The sequence below is a fragment of the Thamnophis sirtalis genome, unplaced genomic scaffold (genome assembly GCF_051295495.1).
Source record: "Thamnophis sirtalis isolate CommonGarterSnake01/CBP01778 unplaced genomic scaffold, rThaSir2_p1.2 scaffold_5, whole genome shotgun sequence".
NCBI lineage: Eukaryota > Metazoa > Chordata > Lepidosauria > Squamata > Natricidae > Thamnophis > Thamnophis sirtalis.
The window spans coordinates 41,028,939-41,055,594 of record NW_028261385.1 but is presented as its reverse complement, the minus strand read 5'-3'; the positions used below and the strand labels follow the sequence as shown (position 1 = coordinate 41,055,594).

Genomic DNA, 26,656 nt, shown 5'->3' with positions numbered 1-26,656 from the left:
TTTTTGCAAAATTTCTCATCATTTAATATTGTAATACAATTGTATTTGCCATTTCCCATTATAAAATTGAGTAAATATAAACACTAATTAATTAATTAATTATTAATACAACTAATAAACTTCTTCTATTCTGCTCTGTTTTAGAAAATTAATGTGCTGATGAATAGAGAGAATTGCAATCTGTTTACATGATTTATTTTCAATATTCTTTTGGAAAGAAATATATGAGCTTTGATTATTTCAACTAACAAAATATGTCCATGTATTGTAATGTATGTACTAACAGTATGTTATGTTATAGCAAGTAATGAAATAAATAAAAGAATTGTATGTTTGTGTGTGTGTAGGCATACACACACATACACACGATTCTTTTATTTATTTATTTATTTATTTATTTATTTATTTATTTATTTATTTATAGTGTGTGTAGGCATACACACTATGACACTGTAGTTGTGCAAGCACAAAATAGTATCAGTTCTGAATTATTAGTTAGAAAAAAGGATCTCAATTTTTTTTGCCATAACTCCGTTATGCTTTCAATGCACAACAATAATGTTTCAAATGTAAGCAAGGCAGATAAAGTATTTTATGTAAAACATTTTACTGCTTTGATACTTGGCCACTGGATTCTCTGCTAGTGTTGTACCTTTATCCTTCCTTCCTTCTCTCCTTACTTCATTCCTTCCTCCCTTCCTTCCTTCCTTCCTTCTTTGGGCTGCTCAAAATATCAAGCCTAAAAATTTTGTTCTGCCACCTGAATATCTCTGCCACCTGAATATATTCATGGACCAGAGATTGGCACTGTAGCACCCATGGGTGCTATAGTGACCATAATACCACTAGATGGCATACATTGTCTGTATATGTTTGGGTGGGGGGCTGTATTTGCGTTTGTAAAAAAGACACATTTAAAATGGCCAAAATTCTATCCAAAGAGCCAAATTCCACAAGATCTCTTTCTGATTTTTAAATTCAAATTACTTTATTCTTGCATCTTCAATGTTGTAAGACATACAGCAACTTCCAGCTTTCTGACAAGATTACTAATTCTTTTGGAGACTATAAAAAACCCTCTGCCTGTCAGTCAGTCAGACTCACTCTCTCTTTCTCTCTCTCTCTCTCCCTCCCTCCCTCTCCCTCCCTCTCTCTCCCCCCCTCTCTCTCGTGTGTACAGATATAGATATAATGAGCTGTGTGACAACACATAAATGCTGTCAATAAATAAATAAATCTTAGCATTTGGAAATACAAGTGGGCATTATGTGATCAGAGCTTAGTCTTAATATAAATTTATATTTACTTTCCCCACCTCCCTCGATATTGCTGCATTATGAAGTGAAGGAATGAGGGTCAGTATCACTCTTGCTGAAATCTCGAGTCTTTTTTGAAAATTCAAGACCCTGCTGCTTAAGACCTCTCTTTCTGGATAAGAAATGTTGAGAGAACACCTCGTTCCTTTGTTTTAATTTTCCACATACAGTCAGAATTTTCTTTAAAAATTACCAAGCTAATGGCATACCAGTTTAAAAATATTCTGTTAAAATAATGCTATGTTTGATGGATTTAAAGGAAGTATAATAACCTTGCCTGACCTAGATTTGCAGCTGCTTTGGAACACCTTTGTATATTAGCCTCAGAATCATAAGCTCTTTAGCATTTCAGAACTATCAGATTTTTGGTTTTGAACCACAATATATTAACATGTATTATTATAAATAAAAATGGTGGAGATCATAGTGGTGAGGATAATGATGATGCAATGAAACAGTGAGAAATAGCATTACATGAAATGTTTTAATCTTTATCACTTTATGGTATGATATGGTTAGCAGACATTCTGATCATGTAAGAATAAGATTAAAATAGATTTTTAAATGTTTCTCTAAGTTAAAAGGGAAGGAGCACCTTTGTGTACATGCATAAGCATAAGGATTTATATACAGTATGTATGTATGTATGTATGTATGTATGTATGTGTGTGTGTGTGTGTGTGTGTGTGTATATATATATATATATATATATATATATATATATATATATATATATATATATATATATATATGTTCATATTCATACTTGTAATGGTTTAGGGCTGTTTGGAACATGGAATTGTGGATGATTAATGCAAAGATTTATGAATTGATATCAGTACCTCTGAAACATGACAGTAGAAAGGCAGAGAATTAAAAGAAAAAAAGCTTCAAACATATGTGGAACAGAGGTAGGTTGTTGCCTGTTTGGCCCAGATCAGCCGAACCGGTAGTAGTAGTGACGGGACGCTCCACCCACTTCCCTGGTAACTTCTGCACATGTGCGAGCGGGAGTGAGCGGGAGTAAAAAGATTAGTAACCCACCTCTGGTGTGGAACACATCAAAACAAAAATATTATCTATATTTTGACCCAGATATAGGGTGCTGTGTATTAAAAAAAATGTTTTTCCCCAAGCATGTCTCATAATACAATGAAACACTCACCCCCAGAAGCCACATTATAAAAGTCAGGCATATGATTGGAATGGAAAGAATATTGAAAGAGATTAGGAACTACAAGAAGTGGTAGGTAAATAGGGGTATAAAACCACCTTTTTGCCAGCTGATTTTTTTTGGAACCTAAACATATGCAAATATATTTTAATACATTAAAAAAGGCAAGGGGCCATTCATTGATCCAAATGATTACAGTGCTTTGATGGCACAGAGCAAATAACTCTGGGATAGATATAGACAAGATATAGGCAGTTTCATTTTAGCTCCAGTGAAGTAATAAAACCTGAATGAATCATGACAGGCTTGCTCTATGAATTTTACTGAGGTTTGGATGTCCTATGATACTGGCAGCATTGCTGAGATGTCATATAGGATGTCTGCTTCTAGAAGTATCTTTAGAGCCAGGGCAGAAAATTCTCTCTTCTTCCCTTGCTCAGCATTCTACAAGAAAAATACAGCCAGAAATAGTGTTAATCGGCAAGTTCCCGACATACTCTTCCCTAAATGATAAAACAATATCAAGCCTGTGACTGACTTAATTAATCATATCCCATTGGCCACAGTGAGGGAGATTAAAAACAAAAAGTGTTTCTCAATGTGTCTTTGTTTGGATTCTCTCCCTTTCTCAACTGTACAGAATTGAGTTCATAAATTTGATTAATTTGCTGCATATTCATTTTAGCTTTAATGTCAGTGGCTAACAAATTCAACATCTGTCAGGTTCATCTAGGAAATGGAGGAGGAACCATATTTGTTGCTCTTCTTGTCTGCTTTTGCTTTTAAAAAAGAAATCCCTCCCATTGTAGACAACAAGATAATGTTAGAACTAAAAAAGAACCTGATCCCCCGCCCCCTTAAGTTTGTGAATAAGGATTCATTGGATCGGCCCTCCTGATCAAGCCTTGTTGTGGTTTATGATTCATCCCATTTTGTTTTTAGTCAGAATTTTGAAGTCAGTAATCAGTTTTATTTATTTATGACCTAAATGCTGTAATTTTTTTTTAAAGTCAGGGTAAAAAAATTATCTGAAGGGCCAGAATGAATGATGTTCAGTTGCTTATCTAAAATTTTAATTTCCCTCCATTTGGGAGCAGGTACTCCAATTCATTCTACAATTCCTGTGATCCCTCCCTCCCCCCAGTTAACCAATATCTGTTTCCAATATTATATGCATTATCGGTATTTCAAAATAGAAACATCCATTTTTCAGTTAATTCTAGTTGTGTAGTGAAACACGAGGTTGTGAAATTAAATTAAAAGGAAAACAAAGTATAATAATGACAAAAACCAAAACAATCCTCAGGATTTTATTTATTATACTTAGAAAATGTGTAATTCTTGAAAATTTTATTATAGGAATGAATGCTATATACTACACTGCAATGGTGCATACATTAGCTGCGGTGTTTGATTAATTTTCTTCATATAATCAACACAATATTTTTCACAACATTAAAAAGATTTTCATTATTTTCAATACAAGAATCTAGAAATCTGGGCAGTGCCACTTTTAAAACATGTGAAATAATCTGCCTTCAAAAATGGAGATGCATTCAATTATATATATGAGCAATCTAAAATTAAAGGATTATTTTTTCTTACCAATGGTTGATTGGTATCATAATTTGAAACAAATGAGGTGATTAATAAATTTGGTATATATGCTTTTGTTTTTAATAATAAACATATACACTTACATCATTAGCAATTAAAATTGTAAAATCTCATAAGTGCAATAGTTTGCAAGCTAAATAGAAGACTGTAAAACAAGATGTAGCATATGGCTTTCCAGATGTGGCTGGGCTACAACTTCTAGGGACCCACCCAGCATGCCAGTAAGTGAAGGATTCTGAAAGTAATAGTTAAACAACATGAAATTATCAAGCAGCTCACACCAGCACATTTGCTCATTCACACACATGCAGAAAGCCAGAAGGCTTTGTATACAGATATAACAATCTCATTTTTTTCACCGTTGGTTTACTGTCACAAATTATGCTGTCTGTATTCTTAGATATGAAAATTCATGAAAGTAAAATATAATGCAAGTTTCCATATTTTATTTAAAAAATCATGCGTTTTCTCTTCATACTTGAAAAATATGTTATTCAATAGTTGACTGTGCTTAAATAAGTAGGATGGGAATTGTAATTTTCCCCTCAAACAGAATTTTTAAGAAAAAAAATCTTAATAGTAGTATTCCATTGCACAGTTGAGATGGAAATGTTTTAAAACATATGATCTTATAGTTATGATTCTATAATTTCTTTGTTCATGCCTATTTTTGAACAACAATGATATCTCAAGATAAATATATCTTTATTTATGCCTAGTGAAGCTAAATTCCGAAAGCCCTCCTTGAGGTATAGAAATTTTGTTTATTGAAAAAGGGGGTACTAATTAATACCAGTATCCAGGGGCTCCGTGGATCAGGAAGCCTTGACTGATAAACTGTATTGAAGCATAATTTTAGAATGAATTATTTATATAGATTACATTGCTCTTCATTCTCAGTACAAGCGAGAATGTAAACAGCAAACCATGTCAATGAGTTGTCAAAGACTAGAACAAGCAAGCCAAAGAAACAATTATGTCTGTCTTTTAAGGATTCATTTGGAAGGCCCTCAGGGAATAAGAGCTGGAGGTGGGAAGCAAAACTAAAGTCATTGTGTGGAGGAAGAAGTTGCACTCTTCCTGTTTTGACAGGAAATGGAGACAAATGTGCTTCCTGACCATTTGCTCGGTAGGGAATGAAATATTCTCTGACCTTTACCTCATGAACATTTTAGCTTTGTTTTAACTAGTAAACATGTTTTCAACCCAAACATGTATTTATATTTGCCAAAGTGTCTTAGCATTTTGTGGCTAAAGTGTAGTCTTATTGTTTATTACAATGCATCAGACAAATTCTTCTGCGCTATCGTGTAACATTCAGAAAGATATAGTTTGTTGCAGAAAGAAAGTTTTCTCAGATGATTCTCAAAAACACCCACAATGTTTACTTTAGGGATAAAAAAATACAGTGCAGAGAGTGAAACAGAATAAGAGATAATCAAGGATTTTCCTGTCATGCAGTAAAGTCCAGAACTGCCATTCTGAGGAAGCCCATCTATCCAATTTGCAAAGAAATAAAATTGTTTTCAGATGTATTCAAGAAAGGGCATGCTAAATATTGATAAGTCATAAAGTCAGTTAAAATGCCAATTTATATAGAGATGCCCTTTTGTTTGCTATTCTTTAAAAACAAATTTGCTTACAAAATGCCCGGTCCTATATAGCTCTCTTCTTCATTACAAGACTTCTATTGTTGTAGTGGGGGAAGGGGGGTAGGTGTTGTTTCATGGTAGTCCATGAAGCTGTTCTCTCTTTTATTCTGTTTTCCAATCCTCAACCCAGTTCAATAGCATATTTAGATTTAGGTACATTCAATCCCACTGAAGTTAGTGATACTCAATCATCTTAATACTTCAAATCTATTTTTTGGCTTGCTTCGGAATGGATGGGGGTAGTTCACATTAGAGCCACAACTTGAAAGCATCTGTATTGCAGCTCCTTTTTAGCCAGTTGTGGAACAGGGTGCTTTGTCAAGGACAATGGTTCCCTTTTCAGTTTCTCTCAGTCCTGTCTTGTCCCTGTAAATTATACTGAAGGATTATAAGGAACATAGCAGGAGGGTGATGAACTGTCATTTGCTGCTTCTTTTAAAGGTCCTTTCATTCAGTGAGTCCTATCTGGTCATGATACAAAAGAAGATTTGTCAGGGGAAAACCCTACAATGATGCTTCAACTTATCACTGAGTGGAATCATAAAGTTGGATGCAAGAGAATCTTTGTTCAGACATGATTTGAAACCCTCAAATAGTAAAGAAAAGAGAGAAAAAGAGATTTAGCTTGGAGAGTTTTACAACAAAAAAACTGTTGACAGTTTTGTATGGAAGCTGATTGTATCTTAGATCAGTGGTCCCAACCTTTTGGGCACCAAGGACCAGTTCTGTGAAGAGAGGTTTTTCTGTGGACCTCAGGAGGCATGGTTTCATGTGCTGCCTTCATCCAGTGGATGGAGCTTTGGTTGTTTGTATGACCCAGTTTCTGGCATGCCGCGGTCTGGTGCTGGTCCACAAACCAGGGATCTGCTTTAGATACTTTTCTAGAAAAGATATGCAGAAGTACTAACAATTCTGATCTGGAAAATTGAAAGAATATAAGAACTATAAAGAGTTTTGACAGGATATTTTATTTTTGATAGACATAATGTTGGATCCAGATGGTTATGACTAAAAATCTGATTAACTTCAGTGGGAGCAACAAACTCAGTTTTATTGAAGATTGTCAAAAATATTACAATTTTTTAAATGTCAGGTATAATTAGCATTAAACATATTGATTATTTCTACATGGTGTATTTGTATTTTTTGTATTTCCATTTCTATATGCAGTGGAATAATGGAAGACTAAGCAATATGGGGCTTTCGAGATGTGTTAACATTAAATAATTATTGAGAATAATTTTGGTAGGGTTTCTAGAAAATACCAGGATAAAGAAAATTAAATAATAGCTCCCCTTTGTATGGTGAAATAAAAGGGTCACAGCAAGTCTGTTCTTTCTTTCTATCAGTGGTAGATACCAACACTGTTATTATAGGAGGGTCATAATTATTTTGCCAGCTTACTAAATTTTTAAAAGAGAGACAGAAATATCCTGAGAAGGGGGAAGAGGAGGGACAACAGCCATAAAAGCAACATAGTTCTGTATCATAATTTATCACCACAAAAGTGGATGACGTAGTAAGTGGATTTGTGGCTTTTACCTTCCACCCGTAATTTTTGCTCCTACACTGAGCCATTTACAGCTAGGAGTGGCACAGAATTTCAGCTATAATTTTAGTTAAACATAAACAATGGCTAAATGACATTCCTTTTTTGGTACCACAAATTGATGGGATGGCTTCTAGGTGGAAGAAGTCAATTTTGTCATGTTCTACAAAGTTCTGTTATATGTCTGAGAATCAGATCAGAAAACAGTAAAGACTTCTTCATTACAAATAAACATTTTAGTTTGTCCATTTTCAATAGTTATACAAGATGGGTCATTTTGTATCTCTGTATTTATATTGTAGAAAGACTCACTCATCGTTTGAACCTACATTAGCATATAGTGATTTTCACCAATGTGGCCTCAGGCTAAGCTGAAAACATGGAAGTTGCTCATATAATAGATAGGGATTAAATTGGCTCAGTAGTTCCAAACATAGTGTCTCTTCACAGATAGTAGACATGCTGAGCAGTGGATTGTGTACTGCATTGGATAGATTTCAACAAACAGGTGGTGGCATCTGATTCTTGTCCTTTTTCCCCACCAATTCATTCATTTTCCTGAGGTGAAAGAGAAAGTATGTGAACAATAAGTGAGAAGATACACATTATGTTCAAGGATTATGAACACTATTATGTTTTAATACTGAAAATCGTATTAGAGTTGGATAGTTTTAGTACAAATCAATCTTGCTAATCATCAAAGCATGAATAAGCCCAATGAGGTTCCATATCCTCATTCTTGTTAAGACAATAAAAATATAATTTAAAACTACTTTATATAGAAAAAAAGTTAGATATATATGTCTCAAAAGCAAATTAAGCATTATCTCAAAATGGGTGGAGAAATATTAAAGCATAGTAAAGCAAATTTGGAGAACCATTAACCTGAATTTCAGGCTTATAAATGAATAAGTACAAATAAAAATATTAAAAGTTTTATTACAACAAATGAAATATTAAAAAACTTTTAAAAGTTGTGATAAAATGTTCTCTGTTTAGCAGCAGCCAATGAAAATCTTGCAAATTTGCATAGCAATGTCTCTTTGTCTAAATTCATTAAATATTCAATTTTATATGAATCAGGCTAAAATGATTTTCTTACTAAGAGGGGCTGCATATTATTTTCATATGCTTATGTGGAAGGAGGTCAGTACAATAAAGAATGGTAAAATCTTCTATAATTTCCTGGGAGCAAGGAAAGAAGTATATATTATATGGAGTATTGAGAAATTGACTTTCTCAAGTTACTGATGCCATTTTCTGGAATCTGAAGTGCCTCTCAGAGGGAGGACACTGCAACATACTTCAGATAACATTCATATTCACTTTTAGTGCATGCCAAGGGATAATTTTGTTTTGTAATAATTTAAAAAAATTAAATTTAAGAATTTCAGCACCCTGTTTTTGAATAGAAGATTATTATATGGATTATTTGAATTTAAAAAGAATTTTGGAGAAAAACAAAGATACACATGTGATGGAATGAAAATGTAAAGCATCTAGTACAAGATGAGTGGAAAAATTCACTAGCTTCAGAAGGCACTGCTTTACAAGTCAAAAATCAAATAACGAGAGGAGTTTTGCATTTATTCCAGTTTTAATTAGGTATATATCAGCTCCTGCATAGAGAGAGGGAACAGGAGCACCTTAAAGTAAACCTAAGTTAGTTCCAAGGAGTTTTTTTTTTAAGAGTTCCATGTCATTAAATTGATAGTGAATAAGGTGGCATAAATTAGTCTTCTATGACAAATTAACTAAAATGTTAGCCAGTGCTTATTTATCTATGATTTTATATAATGTCCATTTTGATAGGACACTGTTTAAAAAAGAAAAGAAGCACAATGAAACTAGGAGTAGTCAGAATAAAAAGCTGTTTGCTAGATAGCTATATTAAACATCTAGAATTTTGGAAATGTTCAGGCAAGCATGCCTGAAGATGAGTATAGGCACAGAGAAGATATGGCGTTGTCTCTATCATTCTATTTAATAGAGGAACATCAAGGCAGGAAAGTTGTAACTGGATAAGGATGAGAAAGAAATTATTATAGACAATTATAATATCTGAATTATTTTTAATAATTCAGGTTCTATTATGCATATATAATTAGTTGTTTAGTTATGCCATTTATTTTCATTCACATTGGAAAACCACTAAAAGATGGTGGGAAATAAATATAATGATAAATATCATTATTGATTATCACAAGAATTAGTATTGACTATGTTCATTCAGTATTGGTGGGCTGTGAAATTTTAATTTTCTACTTCTCATTGACATAGAACATAATATTTCTGCATGGATAAATAGAAACCTGGTGCAACTAGTCATTTGGTGATTGCCTAGCACTTTTGTTGCTCTTGAATTATGGGCTGGTTTACTCATTGCCTTATTCTTATTGCAGAGACATGTCATTGCTACCATAGAACACCCCAACCTAAGGAAAATTTTTGCTTTTAATACCAGATGTTGTTTGATGGAAAGTCTTCAGAAAATGACGTGAACCCATGAATTAAAACAAGTTAATTTACACAGATAAAAATATAAAACAATGTGTTGATTGGCACTAAACCTACATTGAGTCATAATTCAATAGGTTCACCTATAATCCTTGAAATAGGATGTAATAAGTATAATAACAGCAGTATTTTGTAGCCTGTCTCCACTAGTAGTGTCAATTAGGATATAAAGCAATCAACCACCATAGTAACTTATAAATTCAATTAGATACATGGTTTACCAATTATCAGGACACATGTTGATAGGATTTTCAGGGCTGGATTGAGATTATCTGAAATTACTATTTATAATATTTGAAAAAGCTAATTGCAGAAAATAATTTAGAAGAGTATTTTAGAAGGCAAGGATATTTTTAGAAGATCCTGGGAAATAACATTGCAGCCTTCTAAAAAACTGGAAATTTTGCTACAATATTCAGATACATACATACAACATGTGTGTGTGTATAATACACACATTCATTCGGTCTGATAACTATAATAACTATAAAATATGTGTAAATATGCTCATCAATAGTCATAATGGAACAAGATTGTTACACATAAGCAACACAGTTCCAAATTTTGGAATCAGTGAAAATAATGGACTATGAACTATTTGCTGTTTGGCTATGTATGTTTTGGATAAGCATCTATAATCTGTTCACCAAAAAGAAAAAAAGAATATTAATTGCAGAAACAAATATGTAAAAACCCATTTTCATTCCAGAAACATTTTTCTGTAACAGAGTTAAGCGTTTAGTGCCATTGAAGTCTTTCAAATGCAACTCTCATCCATTTTAGTTTAGCACAGCTAATGTCAAAAGACCATAGCAGTTGTTGTTTACTATTCATGGGACAAATCCTAATGTGAGGATTCAGTCCCAGGACATCTGATATCAAGGACAATGAGAAAGGTTATCATTTCAGCATTTCCTCTAAGCACCAATATGCTTATATGGAATTAGATAAACGTTTTTATTATTAAGACTTATTTGTGGAACTAAATATTTCAGACAAATATGGTAGAAAATGGTACTGCTAGAGCTAGGAAGATATTTCAGGGTTTTCATGCCTGCAGATAAATTCAATTATTTAAAACTTTATTAATGAGGACAAATTCACATATCTTCAGATTCAAGGTGACTTGAACCGAGACAAGAGACTGATTTTAATTAATTAGTTGAATGATTAATTTAGCATACTAGAGAGACCAATGTATTATTTAAAAGTACATAATATTGTTTTTTGTTTTTATAAATCACATACATTAAAAACCTAATATACTTTGTTTTAGCACATGAATAATGAAAAAGAAAAGAATTAAATACCTTTCATGATGCTCTTAATAATTTCTTAAGTCTTGAACTTTCACTAACACAAAAAGAATAGATTCATTCCTATGACAGCTTATTGTAAAAGTATAAGAGATTAATGATTTATGATGATACTATGCTAAGTGCAAAGAAGTCTGAAATTTTTAACTGTGAGTGGCATATTTTAAATGAATAGTAAAAATTATTTCACTTTAGAAACAGTGATGCATAAAACCAGTTTTATATCTTGGTGAACAATGGTAATATCGTCATATAATGCACCTGGGGAAAATGCTAATGAATCATATTCCAAGCAATTAGGATTACATTTTAATCTTTTTTTTAAATAAAGAAATGCTTTAGTTATTCTGTCATTGTTTTAAATTACAGACTAATGAAAAGAAATCATTTGCAAAAGTCTGCAACAAATCTCATGAAAATTAGTGTGTGCTGTGTAGCACATTCATGTGGTCAGCTTCAGTATTCAGAAACACCTAACTGTAAACACAGTGGTCTTACAGATATTTCTGTTCCAAAATGTACTTTGATGGTGAGAATGTTTAATATGCTAAATTCTGAGGTTTTTCTTCAACAGAAACTATTCTATATACAGACAGTCTTCTTCCAGTACTGTGGTTTGCAAGTTTCATTGAAAATAGTTTCAAATGCAGTAACAGTGTACGGGATTTATATATCCAGCCCAATCCATATTTTAGGCTCTAGACCTTTTCATTTTTTTTTTTAAAAAAAAAAGAGCAAATCGCACACAAACTCATATCCCTTGGAAAATATATTTTCATGTTTTACAAAGCAAAATCCAGCTTGAAATAACGTTAGTTTCAAAATGGCTATAAACATGCCTATTAGTATTATATGGCTAAATTTTATCAATTTCTTTGACAAAGTTCAATTTGGTTTCATGAGCTCAAGTCTTTTTGGAGTATAAAATCAAGATCAACAAATACAGAATAGTGGTAATCCTAGTGGATAGGGTACCATAATTTTCTTCTCAATTTTTGGACAAGTTAAATGCTTGTTTATTCAATGCTCTGTGCACTTGTATAGCAATCTCTATCAATGCTCTTCATGGAATATGAGGTTATCCTATTAACATCCTAATAGGATGCTAAACTCTTTTTCAAGGAATCCTACTGAAATAGTTTGAATTCCACAGAGTTATGCCGATTTACTTTGCTAGTATTATTCAGATATGTACTCACAACTTTATATACAGTGTTTGTTGGCTTGTCGATCAATACTAATGTGATGCAGTTCAGCAAATTTGATAGTTAAATTGAATATTATGATTGCAAATTATATTAAATACTACTTTAATGAAGACTACAGAAAGTTGTGTGTATATACTCATGTGAATACAATGTAACATAATGTAATAATTTGAAAATTATTTTAGACTTCTGCATCTATATAATAAAAAATCAATAGATTTTTTTTCAAGGCAGAAAATCAATAGATGCAAATGTAGTTTGTTTATATTATAGAATATCAATTTGCAAAGAACAGGGAATTAGATACATTTTTGAGTTGGGATAGCTGGTAACATGAAATGGATTTAATATCACGTTTTTCATGGTATAGTTAAATGATATTTTATACCAGTTTGCAGTTGCATTAGCATGCATTAGATTTATAAGATTATTAAACATATCTTTATGAATAATACATATTGAAGTGTTGTATGCTTATAGAAACCCATGCAGATATTCTTACTGATAGCATTAATGAACTGATAGAAACTAGAACTAATTAAGTTTCCTAAGAGCATGAAACAAGCTCTTTAGCCATAGCATTATAGGTTTGATTTGATTACATCAGAAAACTGTTAGATTGGTTTCTTATAATCAGTGCCTGATGAAGAAAACGTTAATATTTTTTATTTAGAAAGCAGTCCTTTTTAAACAATCGGTTATTTGACACAAGGAAGGACTGTTTTGTTACAGGTCTCCTAATATGCAGTTGGTTAGAACTGGCTAACACATAAATGAAATCCTCCAAAGAGATCAATGAATTATAAATTTAAATGTTGGTAGATTTGCAAGCAAGAAACTATATTATAGTAAATGAAAATAAAAAGTATAGGAAACTGACAATGTATGTAATAGTTGATATAAGAAGAACATTAAAGGTGACATTATGTATTACATATTTTGAATTGCATTATTATATAGAATGTTCTGGTTTAAATCTGTAAAGATGAGCCCAGATTAATGAATGTCATTCAAGCCTTCCTTCAATTAGTTGTTTGTTATATAGGGTATATTTGCACTCTGCATTGATACTATGCACTCCACTTCTGAACTTGTTAGAATCTAGGTATAAAAGCTATTGAGAAAGGATCAAACCTGATTTCTGCCTTTATTGTTTGTTTTAGGTGACTTTTACGAAGAGGAAATTTGGGTTAATGAAGAAGGCTTATGAGTTGAGTGTTCTATGCGACTGTGAAATTGCTCTCATAATATTCAACAGCACCAATAAACTTTTCCAGTATGCCAGCACTGATATGGACAAGGTGTTGCTGAAGTATACAGAATACAATGAGCCGCATGAGAGTCGAACGAATTCAGATATTGTCGAGGTAAGTATTATACTGAATAAGGAGGGTTTCTTTCCCTATAATGTACTGTACTAATTTGAAACTGATTTCATTTTCTATGTGACAGTTACCTGAGCTAGTTCAGTCCATAACACTTTCCTTTAGTGTATTCTTTTTGTTAGTTCATTTGGCTTCAATTTTATATTTGTAAAAGAATAAACCTTTCTTAAAATTCACATAGTTTCATCTTATCAAATACAATCTCACAAATTTTTAAAACCATAGTTTCATATTTAAAAATATTCCCTCCAATATATTTTGTAATGCTCTAGCAAGTGAAATATAATTTATGAGTCTAACCATACAAATAAAGAAAGCTTTTGGTAAATTTACCTTATACATGTTCCTTAATATATATTGATCGCTATATTATTTTGTTGTTTTGAAGAGAATAATAGCATTGATTTTCAAATGTGTTCTAATTTTTTGCTTGCTGTCATCAATTTACTTTGGAATCTTATGACTATCTTAAACAAAAATGTAAACAGAGTTGCTCCGTCTCAGGAACCTTAAGGTTTTTTAAACAAATGCATACTTTATTGTAACAATCTTAAATAATTTGCTGCTGATTTCAGTGGAGCCAGAGTTTAAGTGCATGTCTGGTGGCTACTTGTATTTCTGATTCTGCACTTCAATGCAAATACAGAAGTACACAATATAATCTTGCAAAAAAAAGTGAAGACCTTCCAAACTTCCAAAAATCCCAATGCAAATACACATATTCTAGTCTTCTACTTAATTTAGAAACAATGTTTTAAGCAATAAAAATTTTGTTGATTACTAAAGTTGAATACATTTATACTTTCAGTCAACTTCTGGAAGAAAAAAATGTAAATAAATTACTGTTATAGTCCTTCTTGTGGATTCTTAGGAACTATTATTAACATTTACAGCAGACCATTAAACTACTCTTTCTTTTTGAAAGTTCTTTACTAACAACAAATAAGGAAATAGTTCTTGACTAACAACAAATAAGGAAAGATTCTATTCAATGAAATTCCAGCATATTAATAAACAAGATTATCTTTCTTGATGAGAGAAACCACTCTGACCTAATAGAAACCCTATCTTCCCCAACTTGCATTCTCATGTGGCTTGATATTCTCTATTATGAATTATTTGACTTCAGGAATTTGCCATCTCCATCCTTTGTTTCCACTTTATGACCAATTGAAGAAATCTCTCTCAGAAGAAGTGTTTATGACAATAGAAAGAAACGTTACTATCATGTGAATTACTTAGTTGATTAGAAATATTGAAGTTAGTTACGCTGAATGATTTCAAAATAAAAGTGTAGGTACAGGAACAAAACCTACCACCATGCAGGATAATTGGCATGCAAGATAATTGGAGAATGATTAATATGTTCTACTATTCATTGTAACAGGATATTTCATAGAACACTTTTTACAAATGCCTTATTTTAATAAACAATATCCGCCATCCCCAAAATTTATAAAAAGATTATCAGATGAAAATGTTGCTCCTAAAAATCCCTATATTTTTTGATCTAGATTAGTTTCCATAGATTTCTTTGAATACTAATAATCTTGTCTGTTCCAAAAATCATTGATACAGGACTTCATTTTTCATTTTCTCTTCTTAATTCCTAATAGCATCAGATACCTGTCATTAGCAGCAGGCTGTGTGAATGTTAATCCTGTAGGCAAGTTATATTTTCAGCTATGGGATGTTCCCTCACAATTATTGAATATTGAATGTAGCCTTGGGGATAACTTTAACTTTTATCTATGTCCTTTATAGTACAGCACTATTTTGCTTTTATCTGAAACTGATGGATTTTTTGGTTTCTAAGAGAAAGAAATGGTTAAATGCGAGAAGTAAAGATATTGGTAAACGGCCATGGACAAACAGAAGTACTTCCTGAGAAAAGATGTATGTCATCTGTGCTTGGTGACAAATGTACAATACACAATTATGTGTTTCTGTAGCAGTGGCTGTTTATTAATTTATGTCAGCAAAAGTTTTGGACTCTTTATAACCAAAAAAGCAGTAGTTATAGGAACACAGTGAAAATCATTTTAGAATATTTAAACAGTTAAACAGTAATCACACAAAAGAGATACAAAAGGCTTGCTGCATTGTTCTTTACCATATGGCTTGGTAGCTGCTAAAATAGCTTACTAACTTGAAAGGATGTGATTTTCTATATTCAGAACGAAGTATGGAGTGCAGAGGTCATTCCGGATTCAGCAGTGTTTCAGGGTCAAAGGAAATAATTCTGCAGTATGTGGGGGATGTTTAGGGAAAAAAAGAATCTTTACATTAGCCAAAAAAATCTTCAGCATAATTATATTGTTTTACTTGATAATTAGCATCACTGTTGCCAGTACAATGAAGCAAGAAAACAAAAGCTGAAGTGGCAGGCAGCTTTGTACACAGAAAGTATCTGAGTACATGTCTTGGTGTAGAACAAAGAATTGTCATCTTTTCAATATTTAACTACATCAGTAAAAGATGTATTTAAAGCAAAACTCTGCACTGCCAATCCTATGCAAACCTGGGTTGCAATTCTGTGCATAATACATTAAGAACTATACCATTATATCATTTAACCCTCCAAGACCAAAAATAAAACCCAGATTTTTGAGGCTAGTCAGGTGCTAAGTTTCCCTTTCTGCTTCTCTACCCAGCTTGAAGGTTGACATTGTCCAAATAAGGTTGGAGTTATAGGCAAAAGAAAGATGAGATGTTTCTCTACCATATATCTACACCCTGGGGAAAAACTGCTGTATGTGTAGCCTGGCTTAAGGCCTGCTCTCTCCCATTGAGGATGAGATTATTCTAAGGAAAAGGGACCAACAGGAATTACATTGAAGATTATTTCTTCATTGCTGCCAGTTGACATTGCAAGTTCAGGCTTGTCAGGATACTGCAATTGCACTTTAAAATTGTTCCATCAATTATACTTAAGAATGAGTCCTTTAAGCCAACTTGTATCAAATAAAGGGAGTATTCTTCACATCAAGAATGTGATATTTTTGTTGCGTAGGGTGGATTTTTTTTTATTTTTAGTTCTTTTTAAAGACAGCAGAAAATGGATCACTTTCATCTTCTGATTATTCAACTGACCTTCTACATTCTTACAGATAAATATTTTATATCCATAAGTTTAAGTTATATGGGATTCAAGTGGCCAATGCATACATGCTGATGATATGAATGTCATCTCTTTCTAAAATTTTAATTTGATAATTTAGTATTTTATAGAATGGCCTTGTGGGATGTCTTTTTATATGCAGTTCTCATAAATGTGGTTTGCTGTGTATTTTTACACAGCAAACCACATTTATGAGAACTGCATGTAGAAATTATACAGAAACAACAATAAATGTATTTTTAATTGTTTGCTTCCAAGAGCAATTGTTCCTAACAAATAAGTCTATTAACCATAGTTTTTTATTAAAACAATTTTGTTGCTGTTATTATAATGGCACAGAAGAATGACCCAGCTTTTGAATTATCTTGAACTCTTTATCAGTACTCCACAAAAGGCAAGGAATAAGAAAGATGCAGGAAAATTCAGAATTTAGTCTCTAGATGTTTCAGGTATAGGGTCTTACTGTGAAAAGATTTATTTATTTACTTAGCATATTTATTTGGCCATCCACCTATAAAGAACTCCAAACAACTTATCTCTGTTGCTAAAAAAAAATTCTCCTTCCTTTAAAAATAAAAATACATTAGCCCACAATCCATTTTCTGACCAATAAGTCAGAGAAAGAGTGGAATTTTACATAATAATCTTGTTTGTTTCTTCTCAAAATGCAATTTTTAAAATCCATGGATGAAAAGACTCGGTAAAATAACTAAGGAACTTCACTCAGAAGTGCTCAGAAAACGCAACTGGACTTTCTTGGGTTTTTTCTTTGATTTCATCTCATCCAAAAGGTTTTGGAACAACGATGATCTAAATGATTGAGAATCTCCATAGACATAAGGAACTTAACAGAATTTACAAAACTTTATTTTTATTAGCACATTTTGTTTCGAAAGTGCAATTTAGCAGAACAACCCTGAAGAAAGTAAACTGAATTTCACTAAGTCATATTAGACCAATCAATCTTAGAAGGTAAACTGTTAATATAGTAATTAGATTCAGTTGTTTGCATTCACCTGTTTGTTGTTTTCTAATAGAAAATGAAATGGGGTTTTTTTTGGGGGGGGAGATATCACAGTCTTGCTATTGCCTGGATTTTTCTTTTAATATTATGTTTTCTTACCTCAGGATACCTTGCTTATGTAGCTGAATTATTTCAGTCCTGCATAGCAGATTTAGGTCAGGGCATGATAAAACTAAAACTATTATTACAACTGAACCTTTGTCCTTTTAAACAATTTAAGAACAACAGTTCTTTCCAAAATTGCTAACATAAAATCATAACCCTTACATGAATCAAAGTGCAATCTGCATATTTTATCAAAACATTGTTAAACAAAAATGTAAAATAATTGGCCACTTTTTAAAATGTTACATGTGAACCGAATTTATTGTGGGATTCATTCAACACTTAGCATCTGGGAAGAAGGTATCGGACAATTTTAATCAAAATAATGTTATAAGGTTGTATTCTACTATCATTTGGGCTCCCATGTTCTTATTGTCTATGGTTTTAATACACATTAAAGTGTTGCTTAGTTCCAACATCTGAACATCTAGTTGGTGTTTTTGTTTAATTTAATTTTAATTTAATTTTTTGCCCATTCTCTTTCATTGTTACATAGAATATCATAAATCTTTTAAAGTTCTACAGACAGTCTCTCTAATTTTGCTTTTACACTAACTCTGTTTCTTTCGATTTATGTTTCTACCTGTCTCTCAGACAATCATTCACCTTCTCTGTTAAATCTGGTATATTTTACTTCTCTGCTTTTCTTAGATTTTTCATCCTTCTTTGTTCTCACTACCTGTTACTTTTTACCATGATTGCTGTTTTATAGTTAGGTTAACCTACTTTACTCAGATTTTCCCTTCTTTCTACATTTTTAACCTTAGTAACTTTCCCTTAATTTAATTTTTCAAAGATCTGACTACTTGATTTTATCACACTGTTTTTTGCTAAATATATGTCTGATCCTCTGGAGAACTTTCCTTTGCTTTTTCTTTGTTCTCCAAATTGCTCAGTTAAATGTTTAAATGTACATTACTTAAACCCTATCTTCGCACATTATGATTTGGATCTTCTGTACATCATTTTTTGGTTTATAGTTTCAAAAAAGAGATAAGAGATGGCATGTTAATTCAATGACCAGAGTTTGGTTCAAATCAAGAGTTAAAAATAGATTTTTATCTTTGTTCAGTCTTAGATCTTTCCTTAGGAGAGGCTAACTCAGGTTAAATTCAGGTTCTTTGTAACTCTAATAAAAGAGCACAATAAAATTATACAGTTGTCCATGATTATAGGCTGACTTCCACTGAAATTAATGCCAGGTATCTAAATGATCTTAATGGAATTGCATTGCAGAACATAAAGAAAAAATGAAAATGGTACTTTAAACATTGTTCTTTTTTAATAGCACTGCTAAATTGAGAATTGATATAATCGAAGACATATGAAACATTAGGGAAAATGTTCCTAGTCAAACAAATTTAGTCACTAACCCACCATATACATATTAAATACCTCCCAACAATTAAATACCTCCCAATAATGTGGCATGAAAATAAAATTTCTGATCTATAGTGAAATGATACCATGTTTCTCCGAAAATAAGAGAGGGTCTCATTTTCTTTTGACCCCCAACATAAGGCGCTTGGCCTTATTTTTGGGGAGGTCTTATTATTTTTGAGATGTAGGAGGTGGCGAGTGTGTTCACCTCATGGCTGCTGCTGTGTTGCAATATTTTCGAGGAGGGCTTATTTTAGAGGATGTGCTCAAAAGCCCAATTGGGCTTATTATCTGGGGAGGGGGATTTTCAGGGAAACAGGGTATTAGGTCAAACCAATATTCTTGGTGTAATAAACTATTCTCTGTTACTTGTTCCTTATTCCTTCCTATATACCAGATGTTATTACTTCAATCTTACATCTAAACTAGAAAAAGCACAGGCTATAACAGATATATAAAATTTAAAACACGGGATTTGAGTATTTGTTTTCAAACACCAGTCAATGAATGTAGAGGTACTAACAAAATTACCATAATCTTGCTTCTCTAATAACAACATGAGTAATAATCAACAAATTTCAGTAAAAGAAAGTTAGTTTGTCCAGCACTACCATTTTTTCCCATTCAAATACTTAAGAAAAGTTTCTTAGTTTACTAAATAGGGCTGTGCAATATTTTGAAAACAGTGTAAGCATTGCATATGTCCAGAACATCTTAAATCTCCCAATTCTTTTTCTACTTTCACACACTACTTTAACAGGTTGTAGACAGATGCTATGTTCATACATCTTTCAGAGAACATAGAAATAGCAATAGCAGTTAGACTTATATACCGCTTCATAGGGCTTTCAGCCGTCTCTAAGCGGTTTACAGAGTGAGCATATTGCCCCCAACAATCCGGGTCCTTATTTTACCCACCTCGGAAGGATGGAAGGCTGAGTCAACCCTGAGCCAGTGAGATTTGAACAGCCGAACTGCAGAACTGCAGTCAGCTGAAGTAGCCTGCAGTGCTGCATTTAACCACTGCGCCACCTACAAATCTGAAGTGCTGCACACAGACGTAAGACTATGGAGAACCTCCGTTATTGACATCAGTTGTAGTCTTGACTGGCATCTCGTAAACTAAATGATACATTCTACAAAATAGTTACACTTTATTCCTTGACAAACACAGAGGAATTGCATCTAAGTTAGGCTCTCTGAAGGCAGGAATTTGAAAGCAACTAATATAAATTAAAATGCATAAGTACTGTGAGAGTAACTCCATATTCTTTCTGTCTCATGCTTATGTTTCATAAATGATGAAACATCCCCTTTCTAAACATATTTACTTAACAGTAAATCTTAGTAATTTCTGCAAAATTTGCTGCCAGCTGAGTGATCATGGTCATGCAGAGTCAATATCACATCAGACCATTTGCTGCAGATAGTAGGAGAAGCAGCAACAGCAGATGGAGAAGTCAGTATTGGCAGATGCTTCACTGCTTCTCTCTGTCTTGCTCATTAGATTATTAAAAAAACTTCACATATATTATATAATTATTTTTGGGGAGATATATATTATGACACAATGTGTAAATTTTATAGTATGACTTAGCTCTGTTCCAAACCAATGTTTGGAATCCTGTGCATATGACAAAATAGTATTAGTCCTGGTGGTAGGGATTTTTTTCTTTATCCAGGTGTTATTATAAAAACAGTATTTTATTGTTCTAATGATGTCAAGTTGTTGAGAAAATCTATATCGGATCATAAGTAACTAAGTAATAATAACAAAGTAATCATGGCAACTTGAGTATGTTGAAAACCTTAAAACAATTAGGCACAATATTATTTGGATTGTACAGAGAGTATATGTTCATGCACATCACTGAAGCAAAAGTGATACCTTAAGTTTGAAAGAAATGTCAAAGTATGATTTTGCCTATTTTCTTATTGTGCCTCAAATCTCTCTTGTAGTAGAGTCTATACCATACCTAAGATTAGTTACCTGGTGAGAAATTCTGAATGCATTGAAAGAGGGGAAAAATCTGTCAATTAATTTTAAAGGTCACAGCATTAATGATCTACTGGGAGGTTAATTAGATTCTGAAAGCTTTTTATATCAATTAAGATACTTATCTATATAAATAAGAACCTCTCACTATTTCAAGCTATGAACCTTTATTCACTTATTTCGAGTAGTCTTAGACATGATAAAAATGCAGGGTTGGAAGGAAATTAAGGGCAAGGTCTTCATATATCCTGTTTCCATCCTTCCTTATTCAATCTAAATAATAGAGATATGGTTTGTTCAGAGCTTGAATGTCTCCATCAATATGATAGTCAATTTCACATGTAATGGAGTAAGCAACCTCCTATGCTATAATGTTAGAAACTGGTTTAGAAAAGATATTGTCAGGAAGAGTCATTTTCCATTTTCAATGAATGAAACAAATCTTAAAAGCCAACTAACTGAGCAACCCAATTCCCATAATAACTCAAATGGGAATTCTACAGTAAGGAGATTACAACTGGCATAATGATCTTGTAAGAGATTATCTGTGGAAATGAAACATATCCCAAAAACTTGCCAAAGGCAAGATTCTTTCTTAGCTATAAGTTATACTACTCTTCAAAATATTGAGGTGAAGAGCCCCATAATATTGGTTTTTCTTGGCATATGATTGAAGGACATGAAACCAAAATAACTAGTGTATTGGAAAAATCAATGGAATGAAAGGCTGAGCATTCACATGCCTACCTTAGTCTCCTTCATCAGGGAGAATTTCTTTACCTTTGAAGGCTTTCTAAGATCATATCCATTTCTTAAAATGAATGATATCTGGGAGGAAAAATGCTAATGCATTTGCTTGGCATTAAGAAATATCTCTCTGTCCTAACATTTTTCCAGCTACTGGCATTCGGAGGCAAAACGCCTCTGAAGTTAGATTTCCTTTACAACAGTTACAGCAGATAACTTTGAGTTGCCTCATCTTGCCTACGTCTTTAAGGCATGGTGAGAGTTGTGTGGAATGTATAGCCAATAGGATTTATTACCTTGGAATAGCAAGTAGAAAAACCATAAATTATAATTTTAAAAATGCAAGTCATTGGATCCATTCTGGCAATCAAGTATATCTTCTGGATTGAGCAATTTTAACATTCTTCTAATAGATGAGCTGAAGAGAAAGGGTAGCTTACTGTTTCTTTAAAAAGGATCAGAAGCATTATCAACTTTTTTTTTTTGCTTGCTTTACCAAATTCAGCAGATCAGGTCTTTGCAAATGGCTGTGAATTTGATTCTCAAGACAGTAATCACCAGCAGGAAATGATAATTATCACAAGAGTACTAAGCAGTAACAGATTCAAGAAATAGAGAAAATGACCATGGGAGTCTTGAGCTACAAGGTTCAGTGATCTTATAATGCAAATGCAGGAAATGAAAAAGCAATCCAAAGTTTGAAAACATCTCTTTTTTTTAAATAATTCAAGCAGTTTCAGAGAGAAAGAAGAATTTAACTTCATATTCAAAGGATTTTCTCCCCTTTCCCCCAAAATAAGAATTCTAATAGCTCAAAATTGATAAATAATGTAAAAATGGCTTGGAATATCTGAGGCAGTAGAAAAACAATTTTGTTAAAAAATAAAATAAACCAGCCATCGCTAATCTATTTTTGCATTGGACATTTTTAATTCCTACACATAAAGCATTATAACTTTATGCTTTATGTATTCTTAATGTGTATTCTTAATGAAAGGCTATACTTAAAGAATAGTCTATCTTACCAATTCTATAATGGTAAATCTCATAATGAAATTTGTTGGTGAGATAAATATATGAAGGCAATAATTATTCAGGAAGTGGAAGGGATATTTAAGACACCTACTTGTATCAATTTTCTCCTATAGATGCTGTCTATATAAACCCCTCATTAAAGAGGCTTTAAATCTGGACGTTTACAAATATAAAGAGAAACTGGCTTTTAGAGGAGATATTTTTCAAGGCAACTTAGGCCATGAATGATGGACTTAGGAACTTTTCCCTCTTAGTGTTGATCTTCATCTTCACACTCAATATTTCCAGTATTGGGTTTGGCAACTAGCATTTCCTCACATAAAACGTTAATTCCATTGCAACCAATGGGGTTTTCTTCCAAGGAAACATATTTAGAATTAGGCATTTGTTCCACTTGGTTTTAATACAGTAAGGCTAACATACAAATAAGGGTCTAATTCCTTATTTTCATGGAATTTATTTGTAGAATAATTGTTATTTATAAGTAGTAAGGCTGTGCAGATGTGCTGCTTAAAATGCTGAGATGCTGGGTTTTGTTGAAAAGCCAATGCCACCATTTTGCTTCAGTGGCATATCTAGCAGAAATATAATCTGTATGTTGAGAGTTATAGCAGAACTTTGTTGTTTCTTAAATCCCCCTTCTGAATGATTTGTACAGCTCTAATAATTAGAAGATACTGATGTGCTAGGTTATTCCTCCAGTTTGCTCCCAATTTATTTAATGAAATGTTTAAATAAGTCCAGTTGAAAGTTGTTATGCTATGGTAGAAAAGTTGTGAAGTATTTGATTTCTGTATTATAGCCATGAGTTTGCAAGAAAGTTACATTTATTCACCAAAACACAGAATTGGGATGGGTTATTTAGGCTACATAGTCCAAGGCTCTATTGAGCTGACAAATCTGAGTTGGTAACTGTCAAGTTGCTTTTTACTGTTAGAAAGTTTTTTCTTATATTCCAAATTATATACCCTGGGATGATAGAAAATGGATCTCTGCAACTCCTATCCAAACATTTGAAAAGTGCTATCACAACCTACCCAATATCCATAGAAGTAGACATCATTTCTGACACTTGCTGATATTGTGGCTAATATTTTCTGATTCCATTCTTTAAAAGTCTCTTTCAATATTTTTATTTTTGTAACCAATCGTGAGTGGGGTATATCTTTCCTCATCCTAAAATTATTAAGACTGTATAATGTCTAGTCTTTAAAGTCATGAGATGACTTATCTATATTGTGTCTTGTAAAAACCCAAACAGAATCTATTTCCCATAAGAAGCTTTTATATTCTGTAAGCAATTACAAAATCTTTTTCTAAAAGTTTCGTTCCAATTTTATCTGGATCCTTGGTCCATTTATAACTTTCCTAGATCAAAAGTGTATTTAACTTTTAGCTGTTTATTTCATGTTATTTACATTCTTAAGTTTATAATTACAGTTTTGTTTCATTTGGGATTAAAAGGCAGACTTATCCTGCATTTTCAGACTTCTAATCTCTAATAGCTACAAGTAGTTAATGAGCAAATTTCTGGAAGGGATGAAAAAGTGAAGTTTATTAATTTAGTGTCCTTTAAAAGGTTCTGCTGTGATTGGAAGCAAGATTGCTAATCACACCATATGTCAGCATTCAAACCAGTGAAAAACTGCTGTCCTGTGTTCTCCTCTGAAGAATCACCACCCAGACCATACATGGATGATCTCTTCACATCTACTTATCTGAAGGGGTTCCAAAGCATTGGGGTATACACAAGCCCCTTGGCCTTTGCCACAGAGATGAGCTCCACTTTTCAGAACTCAATTGAATCTCACAATTCAACCAATCAATCAATAGAAATAACCTTCAGAAGTTGTGGATGCTCCATCATTGGAGATTTTCAAAAAGAGATTGGACAACCATTTGTCTGTAATGGTAGCAGGGGGTTGGACTAGAAGAATTCTACTCTACTCCACTCCACTCTACTCTTTTACATTCTATATTTTTTCCTATGGAACCATTATCTTGAAATTGAGTTTCTATTGAGCGGCATAAAATTGGCAAATGCATCTTTAGTGGCCATGGCTCACTGTTTATATTCAGTCTCTAATCAACTTCAAAATGCTCTGAAACTGGCAAGGGCCTTTAATTTCCCTAGCCTTTCCATTCCTGTTAACCACAGCCTAATGTTTTCGTGGTAAGAATCATAGGATACCAATATTATGAACAGGGAAAGGGAGAGCAAATTCTTTAAAAGTGATTCACAAACAATTCTTTTAATAGGAAAAAAAGGATCTGAATCCATATTGCGTTATTTTCTTTAAGATATAAAAGAGTTGGCTTAAAAGCTGAGAAAAAAACCCTTCCATGTCTGTGTAATGGTCTTATAACCTAATAGTTCTAAATGTTTTGTTTTGGCTTTGTTTTTCCCCTCCTCCTTCTTAATCCAGTCATTTGTTTTTTTAGTCACTGATTCACATAGTAACAGCTTGTTGTATTTTGGTCTATTTGCCAGAGGCCTGGTTTATTTTTAAATTCTTGAACTTTTGGATTTTCTTTTATTTTCACAAGATTGGAAGCAGCTGAACTGCCTGGAGTTACAGGTTGAAAAGCTTGCTTTACATTATGAGAAAGGAAGCGTCACCCTCCCCCCTTCCCTTTTTGTGTTCCTTTTTATTTCCATTTTTTTATTTTTCCCCCCTAACAAATGTCTCTAACTGCTAGTTGCCTAAAAATAGAAAGCCACCTCACTAAAAATAGCTTGGCTCTCAGTCTTGCCAAGGAAAATGGAGAGGAATGGGCGTGGACTTCAAGGCTGAGTAATCCAGTTCTATTCATTCAGAGATCCCTTTGAGAATGTAGCTGATGATAAAGTGTCCTGCAAAAAAAAAAGGCCTCACTTGCTCTCTTCAGACTCCTAGGTGCCAATAAATATTTTAGCCAGAGGATATATTTTTTTTCTCGTAGTTGTAAACATTTTATGAAAGACAAGGTTTTGTTTCACAGCAGCTAACTTGCTGTCAAAAATAGCTGGCTTTTCCTGAAGTCTTTTCTCCAGCTCTTTCCAGCCTTCACTTTCCACAGGGTTTGAAGCTATTTCTTTCCTTTTTTAAAATGCATATTCTAACAGTGTCCAGTAAGGATACAACGTACTTCTTAATAAATTTAATTTAATATCTCAGTACTGCAGTTGTATTTAGGGGTTGTTTTCAAGAGTCACCCAATCTGAGAAATTATGTTTCTTAAATTTTTAAACTGGTAGCCTGGTAGGTTATAAGATCCCTGCTAACTCTTAAAATGTCTTTGAATTTTTTTCCTGCATTTATTATTCAACATTGTGAAAGTGAGGAATCTGAACTTAAATGCATTCTTTCAATTTTAATGGAGCACTAAGCAGGTTGATAGCAGAGCATCTAAAATTTCTTAGTGATTGCATCTTTTTTAAAAGGCGCAGGACTTCAGAGAATATTCTTGTTCATGAAAGCTATTGTTTTGGAAATACAGTTTTGATTTATTTTGGTTTTGTTAATGCCAGATC

General features: G+C 32.7%; 1 protein-coding gene and 1 long non-coding RNA gene across 11 annotated transcripts in view; one reads left to right on the top strand and one right to left on the bottom strand.

Annotated features, from left to right (window-relative positions):
* MEF2C (myocyte enhancer factor 2C) overlaps nt 1-26,656 on the top strand; it is a 179,553-nt gene that overhangs the window by 85,498 nt on the left and 67,399 nt on the right. For all 10 annotated transcript variants that reach the window (XM_087715706.1, XM_087715704.1, XM_087715703.1 and 7 more), the window contains one exon: nt 13,513-13,716. In XM_087715706.1, coding sequence (XP_087571832.1) covers nt 13,513-13,716 — 204 coding nt within the window. The remainder of the gene's footprint in view (nt 1-13,512; nt 13,717-26,656) is intronic.
* The window catches only part of LOC148045344 (uncharacterized), a 135,597-nt gene continuing 112,813 nt past the window's right edge, over nt 3,873-26,656 (bottom strand). The window contains exons 4-5 of the long non-coding RNA XR_015696677.1: nt 7,638-7,866; nt 3,873-4,342 (exon numbers count right to left, since the gene is read on the bottom strand). This is a non-coding gene — a long non-coding RNA (uncharacterized LOC148045344). The remainder of the gene's footprint in view (nt 4,343-7,637; nt 7,867-26,656) is intronic.